Here is a 21883-nt window from a genome sequence, read left to right as displayed (position 1 = left end):
TTACAATACTAACATATCTAGCTAGACTCATGTATCAGAAGAGGATGAGGAAAACAGTAGAAATGATGTATGGAATGTAGTGTAACAGAGCACATGATTAATTAAATTTAAATCATTGTCTCCACTAGGAATCGAACCCTGGACCTTTGCCCTACTAGTCTAACGCTCAACAGATCCAGCTAAAGAGAAGATCTCTCTAGCTGAGCGGTATATTGCGGCTAGTATTCACCAGGGTAACATACTCCCCCCCCCCACAAAAGAACTCATCCTTGAGTTATTCAGGGGTAAAAGTGATGCATTTGCAAGCAGCGATGAGTATAATTCCAGATTCCCTTCATTGGCGTCAATGTCAAAGAGCGCATGATTAATTATATTTAAGTTACTGCCTCAGTTAGGGATCGAACCTGGGACCTCTGGTTTACTAGTGTTACGCTTAACCGATTGAGCCAAAGAAAAGATATCTCCAATCTGAGCGGTATATAGCGACTTTACCAGGTTTATAGTAGTCCCAGAGGTGTAGTACACGGAACACTGATAATTGTAATTTTTACAAGGTGTAATATACAAACATGAGTGGATGGGTCATAGCCACCCATCATGGGTTTTGATACAGCAACCTATCTCTGTAGATACATGCATAGGTACCAGACTGTGCTTTCCGGAGCAGACCACATCTGGATGTTGCAGTGGATACCAGAAAACGAGGCACCAGGACCTTCCCACATAGGTCAAGGTTAACCATAGGTCATCTTCAGCTGGCAAGTCAAGGTCACTACAAGGTCAGTCAGAGCTTGCATTATGGAACTCGTAGTGGATACCAGCGGTTGAGAGATGTGCATTGTGTGCTGCATCTAGTTCAACTGTCAGTAAAGGCCAAGGTTGGTCAGCGATGTTTACCATACTGAGACAGTTGTTACCTTGTTGAGGACGGTTGTGTCCATTGTGTGATTCAGTTCAGACAGAAGCAGACAGCACATGAACTGTTATCTAGTTGTGTACAAGGAACTAGACTGGAACTATGCGTTGTGACAGCTTTTATTTAGACTTGGAACTTTTGTATGGAAATCAATGTGTGAAAATATGTATTTTTATATCTGTATGGATTAATATATATAATTTTTATTGACCCTAAATGCCTTCCTTAATGTTGATGAGCCATCAAGAGTGAAACAATGGTATCGAGAGTATTCAGCAAATAATAGACCTCTGCCTTATGTAGTCAAATGCCAAAAAGTAGGTCAGTGACCTAATTTTGATACACGACACACTTACCATCTCACCTAGGTGATCTTGTGCCCAAAGTATAAAGTTTAGGTGACAAAGAAGTGTAGAACATAGAAATACTGGTAACCAGTGTTAATGTTGTGCATCGCTGATAGCCTTGTGGGTTCATGTACAAATCTTTGCAAAAACAACATTTTTCATTCCACAGCTTTATTCCGTTATTTTTTACCCGATAATTATATAACTTTTGGGGTCATGCGCACTTTTAGATTAGTCATATGATTTAATTGGTATATTGATAAAAATTAACATTATCGAGATCAAATTTGGTGAAGAGTAATCCTCAAATGTATTGTGTATCAAACAGAATTTCACGTTAACTAAAACATCATAAGACCAAGCGACGTTACCTCCTGCAGGAAAAATGTGTTATTTTTCAATATACATTTTTTGTATAATCATTGAAATTCTTAAAATGTGCACATACAGGATCTGCCATGCAATATGTTAATACATTATTCTCTCTGTTTTATTAATAATTGTAGCTATTTTTCTTTAGGCTACAATTGCAAGGTTGCACTTTTGAAAAACAGACTTCGATGTTAATGTCATCCAAGTTATTGGAACTCTGAAATAATCTGTCCGTCCGTCATCCAGAGCTATATATCTCAACTAGTAATTTTCATACATGCGTCTATGACAACAGTCGTACATGTAGCAATGCTTAAAGCTAATATCTTTTGTTGTAGTAATCTTCAAATACCTGTTTCAAAATACACAAAAATGCTTGAACTTTGGAACATGCTACACCTATGAATATAATTTAAAGTAAATAACACCAAACATTTTAATTATGATACAGTATACCCCCATGATAACTGTTTAAGAGTATACAAAATGTACATATGCCCGGTCCCGGTCTTGGCTGGAAGATTTATTTTATAGACATGTTTTATTTGTTGTTAGATTTCAATATATACACATGTATGAAAAATAATTGTACCATTCCCTCTCTATATCATATTACAAGACACAATTATAATGTGTCTGTCCATGAAAGCAGTACAAAAATTGCCAACAAAAATAAACATATTTTTTAGCTTTTTATTATGACCTGATTTAGATAAATCATCAAACCATACTTTCAGAAAGTCATAAGATAGTCAGTCCAAGAAATAATTACTTTTGCAGATAAAGTTTGAGTTCACTTCAGCTCAATAACTCAGCTAGAACTGTATTACATATTTGATGATACCAGGTCTTATTTCAAATTTTTCAAATGACAGAATATTTAATTTCATAACAATAAGAACGCCTTATAATACATTGCACTTAAAATCTTGAAGTAAATAATTTCTGATATGTAACATGCTATATGTTACACATGTGAATACCTGTATTCCTATGTCTGTAATAGGTTTGTGTAAATATAGCTACCCTATAACTGAAATGAAATGTTAGTTGACATATTGCTGCCATGATCGATACACCCCACCTGGAAGTAAGTCTTGGAAAGTGTTATACAAATGGAAGTTGAAACATCAGTTGGGAGCTACCCTTATTCTCTCCTGTATTTGACAGACTGGTCAAAAGTGGAATTTCTTCTTTACTATCAGATCTCGGAACACTTATCTTGTAAGCTTCAGCTAAACTGTTTACTTTGAGAATTTTAGAAGGACCTGAGTTATGGGTTAAACCTGTCACTGAATATGAATTATCCGCATTCATACCACAGTCAATGTCAAGCTGTGATGTATCAATATCTGTATCAATTTCCATTTCTGGTTCGCCAGTATCGGACTCTTGTATCCAGGGTTCTTCCTTGATTGAAGTAACGGACATTTCCAGAGGAACCTCATGATCAGGGCTTTGCAGTTGTGACTGTAGATATTGTTTTGAAGAATTAGACATGTTGGAATTTTCACAGTATTCAACTCCACTTCTATTTTTCTGGTTTTCGCCCGACCATTTCGATCCAGTATCATTTATCCACAGTGGCTCTTCTTTGATCATTATATCTCCTGGAAAAGCCTCACTTGATGTTAGAGTACTGCTTCTTTCAGCATTGTTTAAACTAAAATCTTGCTCTATTTCTGAAACCTTTTGGTGGTACTGACGGTCTTCACTTCGTTCTTTAATCATGGCATAATTCTGAGATACTTTATCTTTTTGAGTTACGAGAGATCTTTGTATATCTCCATGATCCAAAGGTCTTTTTCGGCATATGCTGGTTTTGGCAATTGGAACTTTTTGACTTTGAGTTGATATGGGATAGACTAGTGTTGAAGCTGTATTATTTGATATCACCAATCCTGATGCTACAGAAACCAGTTCTGTAGGTTTTGTAGACATTACAGAGTTCTCTATATTCCTGAACACATCAGTGCCGAGATACATGTTGACCTTATCATAGATCGGACCCTGATAAGTAGAGTTACTGGTACTAAGCCCAGACAAGTTTTCAGGATTTTCATTTGCTTGCCATGCTGTTGAATCACTTCCACTTTCCATCAACAAATCTTCATAAATTGTTGAGTTTGTTTTTGGTTTGGAATTTTGGACTGTCGACCAAGTACTTGACACATTGCAGGTATTTTGCCCATCATTTGCATCTTGGAGGGACACTTCTGAAGGCTGATCTTTTAAATTACCAATCGTCTCATGAATTTTCACCACATGGTTGTCCGTAGGAGTTACAGCAACACAAATCAAAGCATCGACCTCAATTGGATTGTGATACTTTTCCTGACAAAGACTCAATACAGCTTTCTTTAGCACGGCAGCAATTTTTTCCCTCTCCTTTATTTTGTCCATTTTTGTTTCTTTCACCATTGTCGAATTTTCCCCAGTCATCTCCTGAAGGAAGAAAACACATAATTTACGTCATTATGAAGCATTAATTAAATTGCTAAAGATTAAATCTGATATCCTTAATTTTCTACTTTAGTTTTTATTTGCAATCAAGATAAAGTGAATTTAAAGTTTGGTTTCCTCAAATTGTCATCATGGTAAACTAGAACTGTCATCCTGAAGAAAACTAACACACCCACATGTACAGATGCTGTTACACATCCACCATTTTAGTTTCAGTCCCAGTGTATTCAATGATTTATGTATGACCTTGAATTTCACTGGACATGTACCATTCCCTTGTCAAATCAACTTACCAATCAGAGGCTAATATTTATTCGGTTTCCATATAGCTATTTCACCTAAATATCAAATTGAGTTGAAATAGGGTATAATCTAAATTTCAACCAATAAGTCAGACCCTTATCTGCTTCAGCTTGGTTGTCATGGCAACAAAACCCATACAGTGATGTTCAGCATTCCCCAATACATTTGATAGTGTTTTAATTTATTAGCGACACTTGTGACAGTTCAAGAGTCCATTATTAATATGAAACTATTAGATCTATATATTCTCCGATATATTTAAATTTAATTTGTTACAATTTATGCATGCAGTACTGTGATCATGTTAATTTTATTTATGTTTGTCGCAAGAAGAGCATTACAGTGCTAATGTTGTCCTGTTTTGTACTGCGGCTTTAGATTAAATTTCTGGACACTTGACTCCGGGAGTAAATAGGCTATAAACCCCACAGGGACAATAATGTCAAATATCGGTACTCTAGTACATTAGTGATATGCCTTTCAACATAACCAAACGCCAATGCCAACATTGACGTGACATTAATATAAGCTCTCCCTATTTGAAGATGCGAGCTTAAAAAAAAGGAAATACGTATATATAGGCCTATCCCTTCTTATAATCTGGTATGGTCTTCTGACTTTCAGCTTTTCGTCATAGTTTGTCATCGGCTTACCCTGGCATTTCCTCTTTTTAAAATTGCAGTCGTGGGTTGCTTTGGGGTTGGTGAAGCTAAAGATCCTTCAAATTTCCTCCTGTTAATATTCTTTTGTGTTTTAGATTCTGTAGATTTGATGGCTTTACTATGAATGGTTGGAACAGCATCCTTGGTCAGTGTCCTCCTTTTGGGAGGGGTGCATTGCATAGAATCCATCATAGCATACTGCACCGGGTAGCATCCCGGGGAGAAATGTTCTGAACATAGCACTGAGTGTTTAGTTGGACCGTCCCATTTGTCTCTTTTTGTTTGTACAAATTTCGTCCATAATCTACACAGTGATGGGTTGTTAAAGGGGAATGCATGTAATGAAACGCCGGCGAGATGTGTATTCCCACAGCCGAATGCCACACACGACTTCCCTCTCCGAGTAGAACTTGCCATATTAACTATATTTAGAATTTCCCTACTAGGAATTTACTACAATGTAGCGCTTCCGTACAAAAGAAGTGATTCGAGCTCACCTGTCAATGTACACGCTTCCTAATTACCACTGTCTACCACTGTCAATCCAATATGGCGACAGTTTACACACACGCACACTTGTGACGTCACGGCTAGACAACAATAAATTAAACCACCACATCAAAAATCATTCTAGGACCTGCAAAAGCGCGACGTACAGGTAGGGACTAACGTTACTCCTATAACATAAGAGGCCGCTGGTCGGCTCTTTTTTTTTATCGGATATGATTTTGCCGACTGTTACACGGCGCCTGTCAAACGTATCTCGCCGTGTAAAACCTCTAACATTGTTTGAGTATGGTAGGGACGTAAGTCGTAACATTGTAGGGACATCACTGCATCAGTTGAAAATTACGTTACGTACTGACGAGTCCCTGAGCACACTGTATAAATCTTCCACCGTTGCCGGGATTAAACCTTTCTATACAGAAATAAGTCTAGTATCCTGGAGTATATACGTATATAGCAAACTGTTTAACCCACATATTGACTTGGATAATTCATTGAAAAATAAGTCGGTAACTACGATTTCTGTACCGATATAAGTCATTCTGGGGACTCTCTCGATCTATTTTAAACCGCCCTTTTCATTGGCTGAAAATTATATATTGATAAATTTAAAAACGGAATACGGTGAAGGGAATTTACGGACTAGTGACAAAAGATATTATCGATTATTGATAACACTGCTTTTTTATTCTCTTTAGTATCATATTTTTTTCTAGTTACAAACATAACGATAATTATTATAAGATTGTACCACTATAATACCAGAATTACAGATATTATCAATTAATGATAAAACATAACGTTAGCTAAAATATTTTTTCTTATTTTCTTCAGTATTACTTTTTTTGCAGTTACATGTATTGTACAAATGTAATAATAAGATTGTAACACTATGCATACCAAAATTACAGACATTATTGATAATACATGATTACAATATTATTTTCTTTAGTATTATAATTTTCAGCTACATGTATTGAATTATCGATTAATGATAACACAACTAAAATACTAATCAAAAACACAATTAGAATACTAATTATTGCTTTCTTAACTCCCACTTTTTTCTTTCTTTAATATCGAATTTTTTACAGTTACATTTATTGTACAAATATAATGATGAGACTGTTCTTTTATATTGAACCAAAGTATGATCTTTGAAATCCGAGTGCATTGAAAAACAAATTTAAGTATATTACTGGTGTGAAATTCTTTAATTGCATCTCATTTGATAAGTATATGTGCTTATAATGAATACACTTCTGACACTTTTGTTTTGTGAAATAGCTATTTAAAGGTAAAGGTATTTCACATCATCTGCAGTTGAGTTATATATAATTGCATGAAGTTTAAATTTAACTACTACCAAGTATGTGAAGAAAATTTGTTGCTTTTTTCTGAAGTCTTTCTCCTTTCTTTTTCACTATCAAGGCTTTTTAGCGAATGTATCCATTTTCTCTGCTAAAATTTCTGCATCAGTCGAAAGTATGCGAGAGGAGTTTGTTTCCTGTTGCCATGTGGGTGCTTCCTTTTACTGTCTGAGTGTTTCTGCAGGCAAGAAAGTTTGGTCAATGCCATCGTACCATCATTCCAGTCAAGGTGTAGTGTCAATGATTCCAAAGGATGGCTGAAGGACTAAAAGCTGCACCCTTTTCGTCTGCTGTAATAATTTAACATGCTAGTTCTGTCTTCAGCAATCAAAGCAGGGTCGTTCTTTTCCAAAGACATATAAGCAGGGATACTAAGAGAGGTAAAATGGACTTGGATGGTGTAATATCACAGACAAGGGGTAAAATGTTGGGTATCTGCTGGGCTTCAGTTAGCCCATCAAAATAACAGTGCTTGTTGAGGTCAGTGGGTGGTGTACATAGCAAACCTTGGTCTGCTAAATCACTACTTGTACGCTTCAAGTAGTTGGCTGTAGAGGGATGTCTGGGGAAAGGGGCAGCACAAATCAATGTTAGTTGGGTGTACAGGGCTGCCTGTCGGAAGAGATGTTGAAAATTAAAGTGTCTGACGATCTGACGACTCAATGTTAGTTGGAAGCTAATGATATCTGTCAGAAGAAAATATGCAAATGAATGACAATTGGATTGTATAGCAAAATCCTGCATATGTAGAATCCCCTTGGTAATATTGGTAGTACAGAGGAGCCCACTTATTTGCATATTGCTTATTTGAATATCCCGCTTATTTGCATAAAATTCTCAGGTCTCAAATTTTTTCTTCTTTATCTTTGTATTTTAATCCCATGCATTTGCATCAACTAAAACACTGACTCCCGCTTATATGCATATAAAATTCAAAAAAATCGAAATTTTTTAATTGATTTTAGGGTATTTTTGAGATTTTCCCCTAATAAAAGTTTTATGAAAAATTTTTGAACTTACATATTGATTTGACACGATGTACATTATCTAATCATTGGTTCACACTTTGTCATTACAGGTTATGTTCGATGCACCGATATCGACATTTAATTATTATCCAAAACCCAACTCCGCCTTTACGAATACTCCGGTTATTTGCATATTTTGTCATGGAAAAAGGGCTATGCAAATAAGCAGGTTGCTCTGTACATAAAGACTGCTCCCATGCCGAACTAAATAACGCAGGAAATGTCCACGTTGTCACTGCATTTAACGGGTTTTCATCAAGATATTCCGAACACGTTATTGGATGCAGTATTCAGTAGGCTCAGGATGTGCATATTTCCTCCTACAGCAATTTCCAAGATAGCCAAAGTTTCATGAGATGAGCGTCCACCTAGTATAAATAATTGCATGGTCTCTCAGGCCCACTCTGCAAGAAGGTGAACTATAGTTCCCCTTTAACATCTGTCACCCATCCTTTCTCTTGAATCATTTTGTCCCCTCATGGATGGCCATTCAAGGTTAATCATGATCATACATCTGATATTTCCCTTTGATATGATATTTCTTTAGTATCTACAATAAAAAACAATACATTATCATTTTTTTTTTCGAAATCTATAAAAACTCCCAAATTTACTATGTTTATGTATTAATTTTTGTGCTAAATATTGACCAATCAAAAGACTTAATCAATTTTATTAATAGGGAAAAATGGACACACACAAATGTTTTTTTATTTGAAAATCTATTATATAATTACATTAAATCCATTAAATTATATTATTGAATGAATTTATAATATTGACAGAAAAGTATATTTATCACTATAAATTGACAAAGAAGAGAAAGATTAACTACTTACGGTTTCTGTTAAATGTAAGACTTCTCTTTGCGTAAATCTTATAAAAAAATTCCCGCAAAATATGATGAAAGCTAGGACGGAAGTCTTCATATATTTTAGCAGGTGTCTTCCAACTTTATCATCAACTCAGAGATGTGGACCTGAATTATTGCCATTTTATAGTGTAGGTTAATAATTACAAAGATTTCCCCAATTAACAAGTCACGAGGAGAAAGATCCATATACAATTACCAAGTCACTAGGACTAAGGTCCATAATTACCCAGATAGCTGTATAATATTAATTCCTAAGTAAATGTGTTAGGTTTTAAAATAAAGAAAATATTGCACTTGAATTCATCTAAGCATTCCCTTATCAGTTTAGTACATGTTCATATATTTGGCAAATTGATACAGAAGGTATTTTATAATAATTTTCACCTTGGATGTTTGTCTTGTGTGTGTATCCATACTGTGTAACTCTGGTTCACTGATTTCAACTGAAAGTCTGTTAATGTTGGTGTTGATCTGTTCCTGGAGATTTGAAACATGTGGTTGAGTTTGAGCATCAGAATGTGGAAAAGACTGTCCCATCAAGCAAACAGTGTTTCTACTACCAGTAGCTGCTGCACACCTTTTCACACATTTGGATGGTGGTGCAATGTTTTCACTTAGAATGTCCGACATTTGTCGTTTCTTGTCATCGCTTAATCTAAAACTGTAGGACTTGATAGACGTTTCATTCCTGTGACCTGTTACACTCATGATGTGTCGGGCTTCAACACCATTGTGGTCAAGTGTTGCAATACTAGTAGCCCTAACACAGTGGTTAGTATACCTCTTACTCAGACGGAACTCCTGGCTGAGTTTTTGCATGAATGAATAGAGTGTATTTTTCCCCACAGGAACATTCTCATACCATATGATGTCCTCCTCAGTAGCATTCTTTTTCGGCCTCTGCCAGAAGTTACTGTTCTCTGTATGAAGTTTGTCAACATACTTTTTGAATGCTGCTACAGGACAGCTAGGATCCCCTGGAATATTTAAGAGAATAATGTATAATTATTATGAAATATTGTATGTAAGTTAATTCAAATGTTTGATTGAATGAAATATTTTGAAATGAAATGTATACATATAATATATTTCAATTCAATTCCATTCATACAGGTGACCAAAACATTCTTAAAAAAAAGCTTTCAAACCTTAAAATTCTTGGCAATAATCTTACCCATGTACAAATCTGAGTAATATTGAGTTACTTGTGTAAGTTATCTGCAATCCACAATGATTAATATATAATTGTCATAATTAACTGTTCACACTGTTTATTTAACCATAATATTTTCTGATTACCTGGTATTTTCCCATATTTGTTGGACTAGTAGAATTTTAGTTTGTGATAGTGGAGTTTTGGTGTCTACTAACTATAACTAACTCTGGGCTAGAATGGCTTTTATTTTACACTCCTGCAGACATTAATTTCGTTGATTTTTTCTATGTGCATCGATCCCTAGCCTGGCCTCGCTCTTCAATGGTCATCAGTGAAGTATGAAAATACTTGACAAACATCATATATAGGAACAGTTATATTTGCTTTTAATTACTTCATGAGTACTGTATAACATATAAGTAGGTCACTAGGTGCTGCCACTCATCATTCATCACCCTCTCATACTGTCAGAAGTCAGTGTGGTGGGAGACAGTAATGAACTGCTTAAATATATGGTAAATATAAAAAAAATATAAATATCGATCTCTAACAGTTATTTTGCTTTAAGTTGAAACATATAAATACTATACTCAAATGTTAGACTCTACTGTTAATACAAATTTTCTAGTATTACCGTTACTATTTGTCTCTAGTAGTAATAAACCAATTCCAATAACTTATGATAATAATAAATGCTATGTAATTAGAATATAACATACTTGGAATTATCTCCCTTGAGTATAAATAGGTAGTCTAAAGGTGTTTGTAAAAATATGTGCTATCACAGTGTAAGCTTACAAGATTGTCTGACAGGAATGTCTTTACCTTATGACTGAAGAAGTGATAAAAGTAAACATACTTGGATGACAGGCTATATCATTGTAGTTCATGCACTATGAATGATCTTGAGCAATTTACAAGATCACTTAAGTCACTATTTTATATCTTTAAAATTAAAAATAGTTTTTTTTAAATGAACAAGAGATCCCAGAGGGATCTTGGCGCCCACCATTGAATGATCTTCATAGGTTCCATGTTAGATTGATCTTTTCTCTACTTTTCCCTTCATTTTACTAATCTGTGCAAATTGAGACATCCCTCCAGTACTTTTCAAAGAAGGGAATCCTAGCTATATAAGAATTTGAGATTTAACGATAATGGCGGTTTGTTTGCCAGGTTGTTTTCAGGACAGACTGGTCCAAAAATGCAATACAAGGGACCAAGGGGAACCTACTTATGAAATTTGAGAAAGATCCATTCAGTACTTTGAGAAATAGAGATAACAAACTTCAATTGTCAAAATCCAAGATGGCAGTCTGTCGGCCATATTGTTTTCCAATTGATCTCAAAATGCAATAAGCATAATGAGGCACCAAGGGGAACCTCCATCTTGGATTTTGACAATTGAAGTTTGTTATCGCTATTTTTCAGAAAGTACTGAAGGGATCGTTCTCAAACTTTTTTGTAAGTTCCCCTTGGTGCCTAGTTCTGCATATTGCATCTTGGGACCAATAGGAAAACAACATGGCCGAAAGCCAGCCATCTTGGATTTTGACAATTGAATTTTGTTATCGCTATATATATAGCTATTTATCAGAAATGGCTGAAGGGATCTTTCTGAAATTTCATTTGTAGGTTGCCCTCTGTGCCTAGTTATGCATATTTGATTTTGAGACCAGTCAGAAAACAACCTGGCCGACAGGCAGCCATCTTGGATTTTGACAATTGAAGTTTGTTTTCGCCATTTTACAGAAGGTACTGAAGGGATCTTTCTCAAATTTCATATGTAGGTTCCCCTTGGTCCCTGGTGTTGCATTTTGGGACCAATCGGAAAACAACATGGCCGACAGACAGCCATTATCGCTAAATCTTAAATTTTATATATAGGTTCCCCTTGTTTGAAAAGTACTAGAGGGCTGTTTCTGAATTTACACAGATTAGTAACACTTAGAGGAAGGGAAAAGTAGAGAAAAGATCAATCTGACATGGAACCTATAAGATCATTCAATGGTGGGCGCCAAGATCCCTCTGGGATCTCTTGTTTATTTACATTTTTTGTTGTTTTCCTGCTTGAAAAAAATATTATAATAATTTATCAAAAGTTATTGCCCTTATACATAGATGTCCATCTGTAAATCCTTAACCTCACCCTTAAACAAATTTCGAGCTTATTAGATCAAGACTTTGCTATGGCATGAAATTATACTCAGTGGAATTGTGATTGGATAACTAATCTTATATTTCAATATTTGTTTTCACTTGATACAATTGTGCATTTCTCTTAGGAATGGGACTGATGTATGTATTGTTTAAGCATGCAGTATTCTCATTTAATGCTTATCTCCTATATTTTCAGAACTAATTTCCTACACCATTAAATTAAGTCCCTTTTTTCTGGTAATTTTTTCCTACTTTTTCAGTACAATGTACTTTTTTTTTTTATACTTTTTCAGTACAAATTTCCTACTTTTTTAGTACTATTTTCCTACTTTTCCAGTACTTTTTCAGTACTAATTTCCTACCTTATTGGTACTTTTTTCCTACTTTTTCAGTACTAATTTCCTTCTTTTCAATACCATTTTCCTACTTTTTCAGTACTCTTTTGATACTTTTTCAGTACAAATTTCCTACTTTTTTAGTACTATTTTCCTACTTTTATAGTACTTTTTTCCTTCTCTTCAATACCATTTTCCTGCTTTTTCTGTACCATTTTCATACTTTTTTTTGTACTTTTAATAGTAGATTCCTGCTCTTTTTGTACTTTTTCAAGTCAATTTGTTGCAGTACTTTTTTTGTACTTTTGTACTTTTTTTGTACTTTATGGACTTACCTTTAAAAGTACTAAATCAAAGTACTGGAAGTACTGTAAACGAACATTATTGTTTAATGCAAAATTAGTAATCTTCTAAGTTTAAAGTTGATAAATTTACTGATATTGGTTTAGGAATTAATTGCAAATAATTTGAAATGTTTGCAGCTGTTCTGATATGATTGAACACATGCATGTTTCTGTAAGGTCCTAATTGAAATTGGAAGTTTGTTGATCTATCTTGGATGGATGAAAATAAAATATGTCTTCTTTCTTTCGGGAAGGCATCATCAGTTATAATACAGCCAGGACTCTGTGACCTTATTGATGCCAACTTCTAATATGCACTAAATTTAGGCTAGTTCCATCGTTAGTTTAGCATATTTCAACTTAATATGATGAAACACACATAAAGAACTACTGAAAACCAAAACCAGAGCTGCTAATCAAGGCCCGCATTAGGAATGTATCCTATTGAAACTGTACTCAAGCAGGTATGGTACTTCAAAACAAAAAACTTGACTCCTTTTGTTCAGGAATCATTTGATGTTAATAAATCTTTATATGAATAGATATACTTCTGGTATAATTACAGTATTGTACACAATGTGATGAAGAATAACAACCATATAAAGACTATCTTCATCAAATAATTCAGCAAACAGGAAAAGAAAACTTCAAGCTTCATTTTCAACTTCAAAGCTGATAAAGGTTACAGTCCATTCGATGGGATGACACATTCCCTATTTATTGTCCCTTTCCAATGTTGATCATCCAATCATAGTGAACCACACAGTTCAGCAATGTAATTGCACAAATCACATCCTTTATGTGGAGAGAAATTTTTATGGGGTGTTATAAGATTCCATAACTGTATGCAAATTTGTGAATCATTCCATATCTATATCTATATATATATACCGTACGTGTATATATTTACACATATCAAAATTGGAATGACACAGGAGATTTGCAAGTTTAAGTTCACCATCAGTCATGGGAGGTTTATGTAAAATGTTGTATTTACCGGGGTAATTAGTAATTTTGATAATATATTTATGAAGCTCTATTCTGTACTTTCTACCAGTGCTTATATTAGAGAATGGACACAATCATATGTTCTCCAATGTCAAAATTAATCATATGTAAAATATTAGGGGTTTATTTGACCGAGACGTATTTAATTTTTTTGTAATCATTCGCCATTCGAGGCCTGATTGCCGTCATAGTTGAATTACCAAAATGGACCTAAAATCAATATTTTTAAAAGAGAATGATCTGTGACTTGAATATTTCATAAAAATAATTTAATACACCGTTTATTAACTTCATTCAGATCTTCAGACACCACATAATTTGTGAAGTCATATATAGAAATATATGAACCATTTTGTTATTGATTAATTTATAGTTCATACAAGTAAGCACTAGTTGTAAGCAGTAAGTATATGTACCGCTATCTACTGGCATGACTTTGAGTACAGTAGACTACACTCGCTTTGTGGATATTGACAGGATAACATATATTTACATACTAATTCAATTTTAGAATTGTAACTGAAATCTTGTAACAGCATGGCACAAATAGTCATCTGAACATTTGTTGTATATTGAAAAAATACTTAAGGTAAATATTAACTCATTTGCTTGACTTCAATTTTCAGTTTATCAATTCATTGATTACTCCGTGTTTGAAGTATGGTGTAGTGAGAATTTCAAGTCTTGATCATGACTTGATGAAAATTCTAAATTAACAAATTATTAAAATGAATTTGTTTGAAAAATAACACAAGTTCCACAGCAATATTATATAGAGTATCAATCACAATATATCAGAAGTTATAAAACTACAGATAACAATTAACGGCTGAATATCAAATTAAGTGAATATCACAAGTATTTTTGCATTTGTTTTTTAGATAATCCGGATTTCCGTCTTTAAAAAAAATTACCTAGTAGACGTAGTGCATAGTAAACGTAGCCATGTAACAGCTGATTTTAATCAGATTGACTTAACATGAACTTAACACCGTCTCAGTAGTTCGTCACAATCGAAAATTTGGTTGTGAATTCGGTATTTTTCAAATTATTTCAAAATACTTCCAGGTAAATGAAAAAAAAATTCTCGTAAAAATATCGATTTTGGGTCCACTATCGGCCATTTCGGTAATACAACTCTAACGACAATCGGGCCGCGATTCGCAAATGAATAATTAATTTAAAATTCGGTCAAATAAACCTCTAATATTTTATATATGATACAATTAGGCATTGAAGAACATATATATTGGTCAATCCTCTGAAAATAATGCCAATTTATATTATAATTAAGCCCCATTTTTCTTTGTTTTGGTATTTCCAAGTCCGCTTCACGTGTGGTCCGTTTCAGTAAATATTCTCGTCTGTGCCGAAATAAAAACAAGCTATATAATTGTTCATTTTAAACATGACAACTGCCAACCACACGTATCCAAAAATGTTATTGTTGATATCATCTGAATATTGCCGTAAGAAATCTGTCACTTCGATTGTAAACCCCCTGCCAAAGTCGTGGAAGAATCGACCAATCAAATTGGTTTAACTTTTGATTTCCGTAATCTTGCAGTTACCTCCCTTACAACAGTAAATATGTTTCAAGTATCGCCTAAGATACTATATACATATATATATGGGCTATCATTTGGAAAATCGTGCCAAGCCCCTGTGATCCCGTGCACATAAAAAGATATTATCATTTGTATTTGATTTATTGGTCATTTTCGTCAAAGGAAATTGGTATATGGAAATCGATGACAACGTTAACGCTATGACCAGTCACCCTGACCACAAATGCCAACTAATTGTAAGTCTATACATATGTACAGTTTTTTCTCGCAAACACCGTTAACACGTACAGTAACCTATAGTATGATACAATGTATCGTCTCGTATGCCGTTATTGATATATTTATTTCTCTAAATTATAGAAATACACACCTAGTTGATAATGATGTAACATTCTAGAATATACATATTACACATTTAAGTAAATCGCGGACATATTTGCAGACCTATGCTATAATGTCAGCCGTTTTGGAATGAACACGGAAGAGCAAAACTTTCTAAACATCCGGAGACGAATGCGCCTGCGCAATAGTTGTTTACATAAATATATTGACCTGGAGTTATTCGCAAAGTTCAGGTTCATTTAGTCTTAACATTTCGCTAGCGTTATGCATTTCTCAAATCGTATGCATCTTCAAAACATCTACTGAATATATTTCCACATTTTCGGTAAAACTACTATATAAAACGAAGATGTTTTTGCAGGTAAATTATTTGAAGCGTAAGGCAATGGGGGCAGCCATATTTCATTGAAACAGACAGTAGATGGCGTATTGGTGAATGTGGTTACCAAATATGGTCATATTTCTCAGTCTAGTTCTTGATTGCAATAACCGAACATTAATGTTCGTTTAAAAAGTATAAAAGCACAAAAAAAGAACACCATCAATTTGGCCCTGTGCACTTTATACTATTATTGTACTTTTAATGTACTTTTTCTGTACTATATTTGTGCTTTTTCTGTACTTAATGAAAACAATAAAATGTACTAAAAGCATACTTTTGTTAGATTTTTTTGTGTACTTTTATACTTTTTTTGACTCAATTTGGAACCGTGTTGGAATATTGGTTCCAAATTGAGTAAAAAAAAGTATACTTTTTCTATGCTTTTTTAGTACTTTTTTCCCATACTTTTTCTGTACTTTATTTCGGTGTGGGCAAAGATCAAAATTAAAGGCCTATGGTATGCTTGTTCAAATTAATGACCTCGAGTCAATTATCAGGGTCACAGAGATGTAACATGCCAAAATCTTCAATTAAATTTGTTTCTGAACAAGAAAAATATTATGATGGTTATGTTGTTATCATGAAGAACTTTCAGCTGGCTGCGCATATATGACCAATTTCCTTATAAGTATGGACAGAATCAAGGTCGGATACAGGATTTTCAGTTAGGGCCCCTCCCTTCAATTCACCAGTGAGAATAGAACACTGATTTGGGACTAAACAGTTGTTTTCGGATAAATAGATATCTCATTTATCCATATATGTGTAACCCTGGTAAATACTAGCCGCAATATACCGATCGGCTAGAGAGATCTTCTCTTTAGCTCGATCGGTTGAGCGTAAGACTAGTAAGCCAGAGGTCCCGGGTTCGATCCCTAGCGGAGGCAGTGATTTAAATTTATATAATTCCTGCGCTCTGTTACATTGGCGCCCATGTAGGGACTCGGGAATGATACTCATCGCTGCTTGCGAAAGCATCGCTGTTACCCCTGGAAACTCGAGGACGAGTTCTTCCCTGGAGGGGGAGTATGTAACCCTGGTAAATACTAGCCGCAATATACCGATCGGCTAGAGAGATCTTCTCTTTAGCTCGATCGGTTGAGCGTAAGACTAGTAAGCCAGAGGTCCCGGGTTCGATCCCTAGCGGAGGCAGTGATTTAAATTTATATAATTCCTGCGCTCTGTTACATATGTAAGGTAGATGTTATGTCAAGCCTGATTCTATTGTGTTAGAACCAAAATCTTAGCGACACCAAACGGTGTCGGATAATTCCACGTTTTCATATATATAGTAGTGTGCTCTGGCCCTACACCAGACATATGGTATCAGGACCAGAGGAAACTTGGGCTAGACATGCCCCTGTGGTCAGAGCAAACTCAGACAAAGTCGATTGATTCCTTTAGCGTACCTGGTCTGTCATACATTCGACTCTGTTTGTTGTCGATATCATGAACATCCTCGCCTCTGGCATTTTTCTTTGGCTTTGATCCGACAGCAACATAATCTCGACCAGAGGAGTCAACCCCCACTATGAAATCGCTCCTTTTCAGTCCTCGTAGGTTTTCTCGTCCACGGCTGCTAAAGTAGTAGAGATATTCGAACATAACTTTGCGTTGAAGACCCTCTGGAGTATGAGTATCGAATGCAGAACCACCATAAAGTATTGCCAAGTCCTCCGGAGTAACTGGCACTGTCTGAACACACTCGCCGACACCGTCCTCTTTGAGCTTTATGAGAACTGCTTTGAACATTTCGTTAGATCTGGAATAAATCTTATCGTTGATGATATCTTGTTCTCTTATTCGAAGGAAGTGTTTCTGAAGTCCATAACGGAGTGTTACCATCGATTTCTTTGCGTATCTTCTCCCGTCTTCCTTCCTAGTTTCCACATAAAATGTCTTCAATAAATCGTCACAGTCCTCACTGGATGCTATCTCCAGCTCCTGTAACTGTTTCCCCTTCGCCTCCAAATAATGCTGTAGCACTGCAACAGACGCCTTAACTATCTTTCTTGTACTTTCAGAATCCTTTCTATCTAGAAGATCACCTTCGTCAAGTTCCGTTAATCTATCTAGAGCCATTTTTCAGTAGGCCTAGTGGTCATGCAGTGTTTTTTTTTCTGTTTTCTGCACCAATGTATACAATGTAACTCGATCAGGATCACTCAGACGCTTACATTGTCAAACGTTTACGGAAAGTGTCGAGAGATCCCGATTGAAACCAATGCAAGGTGCCGTGCGAACAAACCGGTTCGTCAGTTTTTAAATGTAATATTTCAAACATATATATATATCTTGACGGCCACAAATGTTAATACAGGCCTTGGAAGTCTTTGTAAACACTCGTCTGAAAACAATATAAAATCCCCAGGTTCGTCTAAAGTTATTTCAACAGTCTGGACCGCAAAAACGAAAACGGTCATGGTCTTCATCGATAGGCAGTTGCCACCATACGCCTATATTTACCATTGTATGGTACTGCCACTATATAACCCTACCAATTCAGTTGCGAGTTCACCAGCTTATGAACTGCCAACTGAAATTTGAATTTGAAAATTTCAAAAAAAAATATCACGACAAATAAAAAATCGCAGATGGTAAATATAAGCATTGAACGGCTTTCAGTTGGCATTCATAGTCAATATGAATGCCAACTGAAAGCCGTTCAATGCTTAAATAACAACCAGTGCCTCAGGCTATAACACCTAGTTCGTCATGTAACATTAAAAAGGCGGGTTTTTGTGTGTTGGTTTTGTTTTTTCAAAGTTGACGAAAATGGTAAGACAATGTAAATTTATTTAAGTATTGAACAGTGGTTTTAGTGTTGTTATAGTCAGAGACTTGTATCTGATATACAAGTCTCTGTTATAGTCGATATGGCAGCAAGATGTAGCATGGGAACCATACATCTTGCTGCCATATCGACTATAGCAACATTAAAACCACTGTTCTTATATGTATCCAATCTGATTAAAATCATCTGTTATGCTACGTTTAAGTAGTTACGCCTGACGTAGTAAACGTAGCCATGTCACAGGTGATTTTGATCAAATTGATCTGTATCCGTCGTCTTTCGTCTGTCCATATATATGTACTTGTATCTGGTTATTAACACTAAGAGTAAAATTACCCTCGTACATAGATGGTGTGTCCATTCAGTAAATCATTCTTGTTACCTTTATTTCTCATGAACTTCTGATGGGATATTTTTCAAACTTTATGGACATGTTCAATATCTGGTCTTGCTAATTATATATAATACACACATTTGCATACATGACACCTTTGAGGTCGATACCTCAATATTCAAGATGGCCGATAGCAGCCATTTTGGAATTTGACACCGTTATTTCTCGACAGAAAAACAGAAGGAATCCCTTTGTAACAATTGACATGCGTGCAATTGCTCAGTATGATTCCTAGCTATATATATAGTTGTGCATGTCGAGTTTTTTCTTTATTAGAATTCAAAAGTCCACCATACCTGAGACACCGCGGTCACTTTATATCCCCATGCCAAACTTTTTTTTAACTTTAATTATTTCACATTATAATCTAAAATAACCTAGAAATCCAGGATACCTACTTTCGGACTATTATATAAATGGCTCAAAAATTGTTAAGAGACCAACATTCCACCGTCAAACTTAGGAACGAGGACCCGTAAACCACACGAGAAATCATTTCGATTAAGATTCCCAAGCTAACGAAATTCATTCTAAAATGATCTAACATCTCCACATGAGAAATATCTCATTTGCAAACATTTCTAACATATCAAACGAACTTAGTTCTCATGTGTAAGGTGAAGAAGTGAGAACATTCTGTGTGGGATTTGACATGGCGAGTTTAAAATCCCCGCTATTACTGGTACAGCTATGTATTTATCAGGAAATCCCTATTACAGGTACAGGTATTTCTCTAGAACTCCCTTTTACCAGTACAGATATTTCTCGGGAAATCCCTATTATTTCTCTGGAATTCCCTTTTACCAGTACAGGTATTTCTCGGAAAATCACTATTACCGGTACTGATATTTCTCAGGGAATCCCTATTACCAGTACAGGTATTTCTCGGGAAATCACTATTACCGGTACTGATATTTCTCTGGAAATCCCTATTACCGGTACAGTTATTTCTCATGCAGGAAATCCCTATTACCGGAACTGATATTTCCCAGGAAATCCCTATTACCGGTACAGGTATTTCTCAGGAAATCCCCATTATCGGTACAAGTATTTCCCAGGAAATCCCTATTACTGGTACAGGTATTTCTCATGCAGGGAATCTCTATTACCGGTACTGATATTTCTCAGGGAATCCCTATTACCGGTACTGATATTTCTCAGGGAATCCCTATTACCAGTACAGGTATTTCTCGGGAAATCACTATTACCGGTACTGATATTTCTCGGGAAATCACTATTACTGGTACAGGTATTTCCCAGGAATCCCTATTACCGGTACAGGTATTTCTCATGCAGGAAATCCCTATTACCGGTACCGATATTTCTCATGATATCCCTATTAACGGTACTGATATTTCTCAGGAAATCACTATTACCGGTACAGGTATTTCACAGGAAATCCCCATTACCGGTACAGGTATTTCTCAGGAAATCCCTATTGCCGGTACCGATATTTCTCAGGAAATCCCTATTACCGGTACAGGTATTTCTCAGGAAATCCCTATTACCGGTACAGGTATTTCTCGGGAAATCCCTATTACCGGTACCGATATTTCTCATGATATCCCTATTACCGGTACTGATATTTCTCAGGAAATTACTATTACCGGTACAGGTATTTCACAGGAAATCCCTATTACCGGTAAAGGTATTTCTCAGGAAATCCCTATTACCGGTACAGGTATTTCTCAGGAAATCCCTATTACCGGTACAGGTATTTCTCAGGAAATCCCTATTACCGGTACAGGTATTTCTCAGGAAATCCCTATTATCGGTACAAGTATTTCCCAGGAAATCCCTATTACTGGTACAGGTATTTCTCAGGAAATCCCTATTACCGGCACAGGTATTTCTCATGCAGGAAATCACTATTACCGGTACAGGTATTTCTCAGGAAATCCCTATTACCGGTACAGGTATTTCTCAGGAAATCCCTATTACCAGTACAGGTATTTCTCGGGAAATCCCTATTACCGGTACCGATATTTCTCATGATATCCCTATTACCGGTACTGATATTTCTCAGGAAATTACTATTACCGGTACAGGTATTTCACAGGAAATCCCTATTACCGGTAAAGGTATTTCTCAGGAAATCCCTATTACCGGTACAGGTATTTCTCAGGAAATCCCTATTACCGGTGCAGGTATTTCTCAGGAAATCCCTATTACCGGTACAGGTATTTCTCAGGAAATCCCTATTACCGGTACAGGTATTTCTCAGGAAATCCCTATTACCGGTACAGGTATTTCTCAGGAAATCCCTATTACCGGTACAAGTATTTCCCAGGAAATCCCTATTACTGGTACAGGTATTTCTCAGGAAATCCCTATTACCGGCACAGGTATTTCTCAGGAAATCCCTATTATCGGTACAAGTATTTCCCAGGAAATCCCTATTACTGGTACAGGTATTTCTCATGCAGGAAATCCCTATTACCGATTCAGTTATTTCACAGGAAATCCCTATTACCGATACTGATATTTCTCATGCAGGAAATCCCTATTACCGGTACAGGTATTTCTCAGGAAATCCCTATTACCGGTACAGGTATTTC

General features: G+C 35.6%; 1 protein-coding gene across 1 annotated transcript; it reads right to left on the bottom strand.

The window, feature by feature from the left end:
• Nucleotides 1-1417: 1417 nt before the first annotated feature.
• On the bottom strand, nt 1418-18292 carry LOC117329407. Its single transcript, XM_033887350.1, has 3 exons — nt 17547-18292; nt 9227-9819; nt 1418-4080 (listed from the first exon to the last, which is right to left on the bottom strand). Exons 1-3 carry the CDS (start codon nt 18217-18219, stop codon nt 2743-2745), a joined length of 2604 nt encoding a protein of 867 aa, XP_033743241.1. The 5' UTR covers nt 18220-18292; the 3' UTR covers nt 1418-2742.
• Between the last annotated feature and the right edge of the window lie 3591 nt (nt 18293-21883).

Source organism: Pecten maximus, chromosome 6 (assembly GCF_902652985.1).
Source record: "Pecten maximus chromosome 6, xPecMax1.1, whole genome shotgun sequence".
Classification (NCBI taxonomy): Eukaryota; Metazoa; Mollusca; class Bivalvia; order Pectinida; family Pectinidae; genus Pecten; species Pecten maximus.
The sequence above is the reverse complement of the archived record's forward strand: the minus strand, read 5'-3'. Positions and strand labels throughout refer to the sequence as shown.